The 12800-nt window shown below is 47.6% G+C and overlaps 1 protein-coding gene across 1 annotated transcript in view; it reads left to right on the top strand.

Annotated features, from left to right (window-relative positions):
* Positions 1-12372, top strand: part of LOC141097830 (5-hydroxytryptamine receptor 3A-like) — a 43369-nt gene extending 30997 nt beyond the window's left edge. Inside the window, exon 8 of the mRNA XM_073585293.1 lies at positions 11898-12372. Coding sequence (XP_073441394.1) covers positions 11898-12181 — 284 coding nt within the window. The 3' untranslated portion in view covers positions 12182-12372. The remainder of the gene's footprint in view (positions 1-11897) is intronic.
* The last annotated feature ends 428 nt before the right edge of the window (positions 12373-12800 follow it).

The raw sequence follows: 12800 nt of genomic DNA, 5'->3' as shown, positions 1-12800 counted from the left end.
GGGCAGGCGTCAGTGCGTGAGCTGAGGTGGGACTAGGTGGGCTACTCACTGGGACTGCAGCCGACTGCAATGGTCCTCAAATGCGGCTGCATGAACTCGGGATCACGGCCGTGACATTCCCTCTCTCCATGACTTCCAGTTTCTCCATCTCTTCTTCTGATTCCAGCTTCTCCGTGTCCGCGGTGTTCCAGCTCCCAGTGATCTTCTCTTCCGGCCGACCAAAGGGGAACCAATTCTCCAGTTCTTCCATCCACCAGCTTCCAGGGCATGAGTCCGACTTCGCTTGGGCTACGGACCGCTCCCAGTCCTGTTGGCCGATGCCTCTGTGGAACGACATGCTGCTCCACCCATGCAGCTTCAGGCCCCCCATTCCTTAGGGATCTGCTGCAGGGGTCGGGGCTTCTTCTTTCACTGCGCCCATCCCGGGCGGGCACCAGTCATTAGGGGACGTGGCCTCAGCTTAGGCCACTGCTTCTGCCATCTTCATGCCTTTGTTCGTTTAGGATGCCCACTATGGGCGGCACCGCTCCCATCTTTCACGCCACTGACTGCCATTTTCTTATCAGTATTCAGTGCCATCTTAAAGTCTCTAATAGCCACCATCTTTACCGTTATCAAGGCTCCTCCTCTGCATTTAAGGCATCACAATCCTGCAGACTACACCAATTCTGTAAGGCGGCCAGGGTGGTAGTCGTGGCTAGAGTTGAGCGAAACGGGTCGAAAAATTTCAAAAGTCGCCGACTTTTGGCAAAGTCGGGTTTCATGAAACGAAACCCGACCCTAGGATGAGGTTGGCCACAAGGTCGGCGACTTAAGCGCCAAAGTCGCGTTTCAAAAGTTTGTTTTGCGCTCTTTTTCAGCCAATCAGGATCCACGGACACTGTGGGCAACGTGATGACATAGGCAGGGGTCACCACCATCTTTCAGAAGGGCATGCAAGTGATTGGCTTGCTTTGGGCGTCACAGGGGGTATAAAAGGGCGTGCACGCCGACCGCCATGTTACTCATGCTGATCTCAGAATAGGGAGAGCTGCTGCTGCTGATTTTGTAGGGAGAGCGTTAGGCAGGGAAGAAGACACCAAAAACTGCTTCTGCTGCTAGCGATTTTGCCTGTACAACACACCAGTCACTGTGTGTGCAGTGCAAGTGGAGGCTATATTTTGCTGGATCAGCGGTGTTGGTTGTTAGGCTGCCTTCTAAGGCTTCCTGACGGCTGCATTGCTGTTTACCCACTGCTCTGCAAACTGCTTTTTTAAAAGCAATCCCAATTTTTTTTTTTTGTCCTGGTGAGGTACTGAGCGTGCATTTTTTCACACCATACAGCGGTGCAGACTCCTCACACAGTACCGTGTAACGGCTGTTATCACAGCCACAGTGAAGCTATCTGTGTGTCACTCTGTAAGGATAAGTCGAGGACGTGTTCCGTTCTTACAGACCTGCACCTTCTAGTTTTGTCTAGCTTTCAAACGGTTAAATATATTTGCTGTTTGATCACATTCAAAACTATAGAGAGACAGCGTGTGTCAGTCCGTATACTTAAAAAACACGGAGCTTGACAATTTTACGTACACCGGACAGCCGTGTACGTGCACGCTCCTCTCTCAGTACCGTGTAATGGCTGTTATCATGGCCACAGTGAAGCTATCTGTGTGTCGCTCTGTAAGGATAAGTCGAGGACTTGTTCCGTTCTTACAGACCTACACTCTTGGGAGATTCCTATTCTGCCCAATTCTATATACACCTTGTAGTTTGTCATACACTAGCCAATTTCTGCCTGTGACATAGCGCTGTGATATTCACTGGGCCTCACACAATCCAAAAGTGTCCAGTGTCCACAAGTGTGTGCAGAAATTCAAAATCTCCGTTATCCTCTAGTGACATTTTTCACACCTGCGACATCGAGCCTGTGACATAGCGCTGTGATATTCAGTGGGCCTCACACAATCCAAAAGTGTCCAGTGTCCACAAGTGTGTGCAGAAATTCAAAATCTCCGTTATCCTCTAGTGACATTTTTCACACCTGTGACATCGAGCCTGTGACATAGCGCTGTGATATTCAGTGGGCCTCACACAATCCAAAAGTGTCCAGTGTCCACAAGTGTGTGCAGAAATTCAAAATCTCCCCTGTCCTATAGACACCTTGTACCTTGTTTTACATTACTATATAGTTTGTTGGATTTTGTCTACAATTCTACCAAAAATGAGGAAGGCTGGTGGAAGAGGCCGTGGAATTGGGCGGGGGTTGGCAGCTGGTAATGATGGTGTTGGCGGTGGATCTGATGGTAGTGGCAAAAGCAAAATAGGACCGAATGCAGGAGATGTTGAGCCTGCGTCATTGTCTGGCTCCACAAGGCCTCGAACGCTTAGTTTTCTAGGAGTTGGCAAACCGCTTTTAAAGCCAGAGCTTCAGGAAAAAGTTTTGTCTTACATTGCTGACTCAGCCTCCAGCTCTATCGCCTCCTCTTCTGAAGTTGTAAAAAATAAAAGCACTGAGTCGTCATTGGAGGCTCATGTTCATGAACCACACCTTTCCTTGTGTCCTTCACCCCAACCAAGATTGAAGGATGATGCAGGCCATACTACTGATTACTCCATGGAGCTGTTTTCACATACCATGCCTGGATTATCAAGTGAAATGGTGAATTACCCAGGTGAAGATGAATCTGACATGGAGTGCACTGATGCACAGCCACTGATAGATGATTCTGCTGGTACATTCACTCAGAGCACTACATTGTCCTCGCAGTGTACAGAGCCAGATTCTGACCCTGATGAGACTCAGGTGCCCCTTCCCGCACACTATACCACCATACACGGTGACACAGAGGAAGGTGCACATGACATTGAAGAGGAGGTGATGGATGACTCAGTTGTTGACCCAGATTGGCATCCATTGGGGGAAGAGGGTGCTGCTTCCAATAGCTCAGATGAGGAGGAGGAGCATCCACAGCAGACATCGACATCGCAACAGCTGTTATCTGGCAGGCCCGGAGCACTCCAAAGACAGGTTCCAAAAATCAAAAGAGTTGCTGGACAGCTTGTCCAGAGGGTCAAAATATCACACCGTGCTAGGCCGCAAAATGTCTGCCAAAGTAGGAAGAGTGCAGTGTGGCACTTTTTTGAACAAAATCCTCATGATCAGGCCAAGGTTATCTGTAAGAAGTGCGCAAAGACCTTTAGCCGAGGGAAAAATCTGAAAAATTTGGATACCAGTTGCATGCTTAGACATTTAACCAGCATGCACTTGCAAGCGTGGACTCAACACCAAACCTCAAGTACCACATGTGCAACTGATCACAAAGAAGGTAGTCAGCAACGCTACATTGTTTCCCCCACTGTAAAGCCAACGGTTAGCACAGCAGCAAATGTTGAGGTGTCGTTGCAAGGCCACAGCAGTCAGGGAATCCCACTGTTATATCAACGAAAGACTGAAACTAGGCCATCAGAAAGAACACCAACTCCATCACCATCATCAACCCTCTCTCAGTCCGCCCTGTCCACCGCTACTTCCACCATATGCAGCTCTCAAGTCCAGCTCACCCTCCCAGACACTATGAGTAGGTCAAGAAAGTACTCAGTCTCTCATCCGCGTACACTGGGTTTGAACGCCCACATTGCCAAACTAATCTCGTTAGAGATGATGGCCTATCGGTTGGTGGAAAGCGCAGCTTTCCGCGAACTCATGGCCTATGCAGTACCACGCTATGACCTACCCAGTTGCCACTTCTTCTCTCACAAAGCCATCCCAGCCCTCCACCATCATGTGAAAGACCGCATTGTCCATGCACTCAAGCAGTCAGTGAGTGGAAAGGTGCACCTCACAACTGATGCATGGTCCAGTCGGCATGGCCAGGGCTGTTACGTGTCCATCACTGCGCACTGGGTTAATGTGGTGGATGCAGGGTCCACAGGGGACAGCGGTGGTGGGACAGTGCTGCCTAGCCCACGGTATAGGAAACAGTTGGCTGTAGGCGTTCGACCCTCCTCCTCCTCCAGAAGCGAAAGCTCGTCCACAGAGCGCAATCGTATGAGCACTCCATCTACAGCTGCCACTGTAGCACACGAGATGTCCCCCTATCGAGCAGCTAGTGGAAAGCGTCAGCAGGCTGTGTTGCAGATGATGTGTTTGGGCGACAGACACACCGCCGAGGTGTTGGCCAAGTACTTTCAGCGACAAACTGAGTCATGGCTGGGCAGTGTACATCTTGAGGCAGACAAGGTAGTTAGTGATAACGGCTGTAATTTTGTGGCAGCCATAGCCCTTTCAAAACTCAGCCACATACCTTGCTTGGCTCACACCTTGAACCTGGTGGTGCAGTGCTTCCTCAATAATTATCCGGAGTTAACAGCCCTGCTCCAGAAGGTGCGAAGACTGTGCGCGCACATCCGCCGGTCGCCTGTACACTCCATTCGTAAGCAGAAGCTGCAGCGATTGCTCCACCTTCCCAACAACCGCCTCATTATTGCAACAAGGTGGAACTCCACCCTGCACATGGTTGAGCGGCTGTGCGAGCAGAGGCAGGCCATAATGCATTTGTGGGAGGATACACGGCCAGGCACTTTGAGAGCAGACATGGAGTTGACAGGTGTGCAGTGGTCGAAGCTGAAAGACCTCTGTAAAGTCCTTCAGTGTTTTGAGGAATGCACACGGCTGGTAAGCGCAGACATCGCCATCCTAAGCACGAGCATCCCACTTATGCGTCTGCTCATGCAAACTTTGACGCACCTTAAGGAGCAGGCGTCTGCAGCCAATGTTGACGAGGAGGAAGAGGTGGAGGGAATCCTTGATGACATTCAGCCATTGTCTGCTCAGGGACCTCTCCTGGACGAGGTGGAGGAAGAAGAGGAGGAGGATGATGATGGGGATCATTACTTAGGGGAGGAGGATGCATCTCGTGGGGCAAGTGAAAATGTTGGCGTGGCAAGGTCTGGTACAGGGTTTGTGCGTGACTGGAGGGATTCGGATTTGCCAGAAAGTGCTCCTCCACCCAGCACTCGCAGTGCATCATTGACACCGGGAACATTGGCCCACATGTCAGATTATGCCTTGCAGATCCTAAAAAGGGACCCACGCATTGCCAAAATGATGAACGATGACGACTACTGGTTGGCCAGCATCCTGGATCCACGCTATAAAGGCAAATTACAAAACATCATGCCACAGGAGAACCTTGACCTGATATTGGCTACTAAACAAGCAACTCTGGTTAACCGGTTGGTTGAGGCATTCCCAGCACACAGCAGCGGTGATGGTTCTCACATGAGCAGTACGGGCCGGGGGCAGCTTGGCAGAGGTGTTCGTGGTGCACACAGCAGAAGTGGCGTTGGAGACAGGGGTTTCATGACAATGTTGTGGACTGATTTTTCACGGACCGCTCACATAACTGGTAATACTGCACCGATGGAAAGTGACAAGAGACAGCAGTTGTCAACTATGGTTAACAACTACTTTTCCTCCCATATCGATGTTCTCCCGCACAGGTCATTCCCCTATGACTATTGGGCCGCTAAACTGGACACCTGGCCTGAATTGGCACAATATGCCTTACAGGAACTCGCTTGCCCAGCTGCTAGTGTGCTATCGGAAAGAGTCTTCAGTGCAGCTGGATCAGTCCTGACAGAAAAAAGGACCCGTCTGTTAACCCAAAATGTGGATGATCTAACCTTCATTAAAATGAACCATGCATGGGTTTCCAAGGATTTTGTCCCACCTTCCCTTGATGACACATAGGTTGCCAGAAAAATGGCTTGCTTTGGTCCTCCTCCTATTCCGCGAACTTGACCTATTTCGCCTTTTGCAGCAGCTGAATGACCCACATCTACATATGCCACTTTGTAAACCTCCCTAAGTGGGCGGCCTCCCCCCATGGCCGGGGTCACCACCTAGCGCACAAAACCGTGCGAGTGCCGTTGCCCTGGACAGGTGGGTAGGCCGACTCTTGGGCGCGGGCACTGGCATAGGGTCCCTCATAGTGCAATCAAGTGTCTCTGACAGTGGTGGTGCACACCCGCCGTCAGACACACCACCATACTATGAGGGGCCCAGTGCCAGTACCGACGCCCACGTGTGCCCCCCTTGCTTGGGCAGGGCCCCAGCATTTGCAATGTTTACCTCTCCCTGCTCCTCCGCTGTGTAGTCTGGGCTGTCAAATCCTTCACTGGGACTGCCACTACAAATTGATTGAACTGAAAGATGATGGTTAATATGTAGCTATGCCCTGTCCTGCTGGCCGGGCTCTAGCTCCAGATGATCAGTGGCTTCCATTTCTTATGGACGTCGACTCACAACTACATGCAGTGGTGGTTTATCATCAGCTTTCACAGTTTTCCTACTCACAAACGTGTGACATTCCGGCGCACATTTCAAAATGTGCCCTCTCATGCCAATCAAATAGAATCGCCTACGGCCTGTGGCTTCTGTCTTTTGCACTCCAAAGTTACGTGACAGATCATGATAGCCAGTAAGCACCATGTTTACATCGCTCCCTGTGATAAAAATTGGATTGAGATGAGTAACAGTGATGGAATCAATGGAAGTGCGATACAGCAAGACTTTATTCACAAAAAAATATTTTCACTGTCTCAACACACAAATTAATTGAGGGTCAGCATCGCCTATGAGAATTGTGACGGAAGTTTTTCCCGTGAATAATAATTCCTAGATTTCTGCAATCAATAGCCTTTATGTCACTAATTGTATGCATCTCATTTCCTATTGCGGAGAGGCTGGACTGTATTACTGAGACAGAAATATATATGAAGATTTAAAAATAACACCAAAAGTATATAGTTGTGTACGCCTCAAATGCATTTCCTTTTTTCCACTTTTTAGATTGCTGTGTAATCCATACTGAGAACACGGAGATTTTACATGTTTAAACTATGCTATATATACCTGCTATCCAGTGATAAAGTACCCTTTCTCAACTTTGTACAATCTGGTCAAATCCATACTGGGCCTGAGAACATCTGAGTCTGCCTCCTGATCTATAGACATATATTTTTAATGTGTAAACTAGGCTACATATATACATGTTATCCGGTGAAACTGTACCCTTTATCAACTTTCTACAATGTTGTTGAATCCATACTGGGCCTGAGAACGGCTGCCGAGCTGTTAAGCAAGCTACAGCACCTGTGGTTTGGACACGTAATTTTTTCAGGAATGACGGTTAGGCCTAACTCCGGAATTGCGGTTGACCTGAACTTACTGGGAAATCATTGTTCGCGGGGAATAATCTGAATCCCAGATCCCCATCACTAACGGAGTTCAGTAGGTTATCTGCACCTGTAAGCGACAAAAACTGGTCCTTTCAGTGTAGCGTGCACGCAGCCCCGGACATGTACTGGAATGCTAGACCTGTTATTGCTCGATCTCACGTGCCACAGCCTCGCGTATCACTCTAGTAAGCTTGACGCGTACCGCGGTGCCATGCCGGAGTCTCGGTCGTTAGCGGAATAAAGCTGAGAAATCGCTAGCACAACTACAAACGGACATACCACACCACACACAGAATCGACAAAGCTTGCAATCTGTCCATCTTTTCTGTAGCTTTCATGGTAGTGATTTCCCGGGTGCAGTCCAATTAAGCCACAGGCTCCACTCCTGGTGGTGCCCTTTTGGACATTGCTTTAAGGTTCAGCTTTGCAATCATACTGCCCCCGGAAACAAAAACTTTGCCTTCAGGGACGCTGTTTGGAGGCTCGTGGGAATAACGCCGCCCGATCAGCAGTCGGCATATGGGTCGCCCTCCCAGGGCTGTGGGGTACTTGGTACCGGGCCGGTGTCAGTGGGATGTGTCACAGCAGCGGTGACCCGGACGGTGGCCCTGGGCGCCCATGTAAATGGCGTGGTGTATTGGTAAAGAGTTTATATAGATAGTTTGACGCCACCTGTGGTGTTCGGCAACATAGATGTTAGGCCGACGCTGCATGCAGATCCTCTGGGACTGATGGTGTTGTGCAGCAAAGATGGTGAAGCTCCCCACAGGTGGAGCTGGAGTCCCAGGGGAGTGTAGATGTAGTAATGGGGGAAAGGCACAGGGGGTCTAGGTGCTGGTACCCTGATGTAGCGGTGCTGGAATAACAGTAGGACACCAGAGCGTGCAGCTCCAAAGCTTTACTCACAGTCTGCAGGTTACACAGATGCCTGCCTCCATGCTGTGTCCTCCGGGTCAGGACCTCTGCCAACCTCTGGGACAGGAATGGAAAGCTCCCTTCCAACACTCCGCCAACATGTACCTTCCTGAACGTCTCCTTTCTAGCGCTTGTGGGGGAAGCACTCACAGGACCGTGGTTCACTGAAACGCCTCCTGTCTAACAGATGTTCCTCAGACTTTACTTGTATGGCAGACAGCTTTAGCCTTTTCCTTCTGCCTCGCACATGTCGATGCTGGGGCCTCCGAGCCTTAGTTGGGTACAGAGCATTTATAGCTGCTACTTCCCCCGGTTTCTGCTGCAGGAACGTCAGTGTCCCTACAAACTCGGAGACCGGAATCCGGACCATGCGCTCCAGCTAGGAGTGAGCCTTAACTCTGCTCATCCTCCAGCTCCCCTTCTCATGTCCACACACTTCCCCTTCCCTGCACAGAGTGCCCTAACTTACCTCCTCCCGACCACAGAGAGCAGCTCCTCAGCAGTCAGGTTCAGAGGTCTCCCTGCTGGCCTGGAGTGGGAAATGTGTTGTGTGTTGGTTTCACTGCTAGAGAGATCCTTCGTTGCTCCCGAGCTTGACAACACACTCCCTAGCAGGAAGGCAATGCCACAGTGGCGACCGTACTCTTGGGAACGCCACAAGTGCACTGGCGCCCAGCCACTGCTGGATGATGCTGCTGGTACATTGACCCAGACCACTACATTCCCCTTGCACTCTACACAGCCAGAATCTGACCCAGAGGAAACTCAGGTTCCCCTTCCCGCATACTATACCACCTTATACGGTGACAAAGAGGAAGGTGCAGATGAAAGTGCAGGTTCCTTGAGCAGGTTGGGGGGCATACTCATGGGCGATGGCACTGGCACAGGGCACCGCATCGTACGCAAAAGTGTCTCTGCCGGTGGGAGGGCCTAAACAGCCAAGTGCAGTGAGATGGAAGATGGTGACGACAAGGAGTTCAGAGTAGTGCAGGGATTCCCTAGCAAGGAGACTTATGTAATTGTTTTCAATGTTGGGACAGCAATTTTTGGGGAGCACTATACTCTGGTGAATGATATATGGGGCCCACCATACACTGGAGCATTCCAAAGGTGGACATCAGACACTGGAGCAGCATTTACAGGGCCCATTATACACTAGAGCAGTAGAAATGGGGCCCATTATATATGGAGCATTATTTGGGACCATAAGACAGTGGAGCTTCATCCATTGGGACCAACATATACTGTAGCATTATGTGGAGCTCATCATATACGGTTTGAAACATTATATGGGAATAATGATTCCGTATGGAGAAATATATGGGCCTCATTACTCTGTATAGCGCACTAAGCGCTGGCCATAATACTGTATGGAGTTATATACTGTCCGTTTTTGGAGGTAATGGAGAATTTAAAATGGATATCAGTCATGAGATGTAAGAAGTGAAGTATTTTTCATTGTACTATACTGCTTTTTCTCTGCCGTATCGGAGCATCATGAGTTGTGGTATGTGTTAAAGGGGCGCTCTTTGGCCCTGGGCCCACGAAAACCTGGAGCCAGCTCCCCCCCCACAACTGTAGCCAAATAACCCCCATTTTTCAGTGCGTAACTAGTATTATGAAGTTAATTAAGGTTGACAAGCTTCAGTAACAAGAATTTATGCTTTTGGCATTCAAATGGGCACTGTTGGTGTGTTTCCTGTCCTCCTCTCACTGCCGACTTTAATTCTCCATTGACTTACATTGGGTTTCGTGTTTCGGGACGACCCCGACTTTTCCCTATAGTCGGCCGATTTTGCTCGACCCGACTTTTGGAAAAGTTGGGTTTCATGAAACGAAACTCGACCCTAAAAAAACAAAAGTCGCTCAACACTAGTCGTGGCAACTGGCCACACCCTGGCACCACACAGATGAGATATAATGTCTTTCCCACTGCATGTACAACATGTGCAGCAGAACACTAATATTCACTGCCAGTGTCCTCTTCGCTGCAATCGCTCCGGTTCCGCATCCATGAACTTCACAAACCACTTCAGAGTTAATATCTTTTTCCAATGATTCAATTTTACTGAGCAGCAGGGCATCTACACAGAGTGGCATCTCCTCAGCTTTCCCTTTTTCTCTTGCAGTCGCTCTCTCCTTCCGGCAATCCCTGCCTTGTTTCAGGACAATCTCTGTTCCACTCCTAGACAATCCATGTCCCACTTATGGACAATCCCTGTCCCATTCGTACTCCATGCCAACCAGCTTCCCACCATTCCCTGGTCTAGCTTCAATAGGAAAAGATGCCAGGTTCACCATCTCAGCTTCACTTGCCCCTGTCGAAGACCCCGGATCCTCTCCGGGTTGGTCTCTGTTCTAGTTGGTGACCACTGCATGTTCCTCAGCCTGGGGCCATTTCCTGCCACAGCAGCCTTATCCCCATGGCTGGCAGACTGTACTTTCTCACTGTTCACTGCTCTGTAGCCCCTCCCAACAGGGAAACCCCTATGCTAACTTATACTAAGCTAGTAATCCTATTCCCTATCTCTAATGTGCCCCACTAATCTAACCCCACTATTTTCCTATACTAACCTCTATACTATCCCTACTTCTGCATATATTAAATACATCACAATACAGTACATAAACAATACAGCACATAACACTAATATTAATAAATGAGGGGAAAGACACCTGAAGGACCCTGCCACCTCCTTACACATCTCCTATTGTGAATGGTGGATCTTGTGTTATATACTGTATAGAGAGGGGTTATCAGTCATTGTACAGGAGGAGGTGAGCTGTGACATCATCTATTATGAATGGTGGATCCTGTGTTATCTACTGCATATAGTGGTGTTATCAGTCATTGTGTTGGAGGAGGTGAGCTGTGACATCAGCTATTGTAAATGGTAGATCCTGTGTTATCTACTGTATATAGGGGTGTTATCAGTCCCCCGGAAGAAGCCAGCGGTGAAACGCGTGTCGGGGTGGGGAGTCACCACTCATTTGATCTCCAGGTAGTTCTGCTATACATACTTTTTGGCTGCAATTTTTTCCCCTTCACTGTTAAGTTTCTATATGCACATGCAATATAAGGGGATTATTTGTGCCAGTTATTATTGTCTTCATATATATATAGCATTTTGACTAATAGTTTTTTCATTTTTCTCCTGTCTGTGATGTTAGTGAAACTGCTGAAAAACTTTCTTACAGAACATAAAGTATGAGCCATACATATTACTATTGATCTGACGGCCTATTGCTTAAATCAGGTTTTTATGTTAAATTTATTTTTTTATTTTTGAAAATGTTTTTTTTTTTCAATTTTTCCATATTACTATCTTTCCGAAAAAACCCCATCATAAATGTTGCCATTTTTACACCGGCTCACACTTCCTGTTCTCTTAGAAGAATTTTCAGCAGTATCATTATCATCACAGACAGGACCAGGAAAGGTAAGAACCTCGATAAGTAGGAAAGACATTGGGCACAGATTGGTTCAGTGGACCTGACGTAATTGGCAGACTGCGGATTCTTGAGATATCTCTGAGTCGAGTAACAACGGTTCTAGTCTAGTTCTAGGACTAATCTGTTTGTGGGTTTAAAATAGGAAAAATCCACTCACACCTCATCTATGGGGCCATGGTAAAGAATAGAATTTAGCAATTATTTAATAGGTTTCAGCCTTAGTTAATTGTTGAATTTTTTTTTCTTAAGACGAGGAGATACATTTATTTTTACCAAATGTTGCTCTGATTGGAATTATTTCCTTGCAGCTAAATTGGCTCAATACAACTCAGAAAACACAAAAGATTATGAGAGTTCAATAGGAGCCATTCTACCGACAAAGGAGAGCTCAGTTGTGGTGGACAGCATCCTCCATGAGATCGCATCCATTCGACAGTATCTGGAGAAGAGAGATGAATACCGCGACATAGCCAAGGAATGGCTGCAAGTGGGATACGTCCTGGACGTCCTTCTCTTCCGTGTGTATTTGGTGGCAGTGCTGGCTTATACCGTCACTTTGGCGACTATGTGGTCTTACTGGCAGCAAGCATGAAAAGCTTTAGCATTAGTCTTGCCTGTATAATCCAATGTCTGAAGTAATCTGACAGCATAAATGCCATTTATACGGGGAGTGATATACATATATGCATAGAGGTAGACGTAATAATCTGCAGGAAAAAGTTGTGAGTTGCATTCTGGACGATCAATTCAAGAACAGGAATTTTTTGAGATTTGCTTATCTCTATATACTGTATAGTGATGTGCTTTTGACATTGATATTATTTAATAATAAATGTAAATTAATCTGATATATAACAGGTGTTAGCTGAAAATACTCTGAACTTTAAAGATCAATTCAAAGAAAAAAAAAAATCTAAATGTATTAAGTTTTTTAAATGCATAAAAAATGGCAACAGTTAGAAACTTTCAAAACTTTCAAAACTTTCTTATTAGGGATAATTAAGCAAGAAACTATTGTTTTACTATTATCAAGCATTAATAATATGTTACACTTTTTATATTGAAATTGGCCTTGTGGTCAGTTGATCGCCACAAATCTTGCTTTAGAGACCCCCTGATATCGCTGTCCATGACAAGGTGTACCCAAAAAGAATGGACCCTAGCGCTTATAGTTCACCTTGCTATGTGTCAACTGGCCTCAAAGTAGGTGG

This window comes from Dendrobates tinctorius, unplaced genomic scaffold, assembly GCF_039654945.1.
Source record: "Dendrobates tinctorius isolate UK_male_01 unplaced genomic scaffold, ASM3965494v1 ptg000086l, whole genome shotgun sequence".
NCBI lineage: Eukaryota > Metazoa > Chordata > Amphibia > Anura > Dendrobatidae > Dendrobates > Dendrobates tinctorius.
The sequence above is the reverse complement of the archived record's forward strand: the minus strand, read 5'-3'. Positions and strand labels throughout refer to the sequence as shown.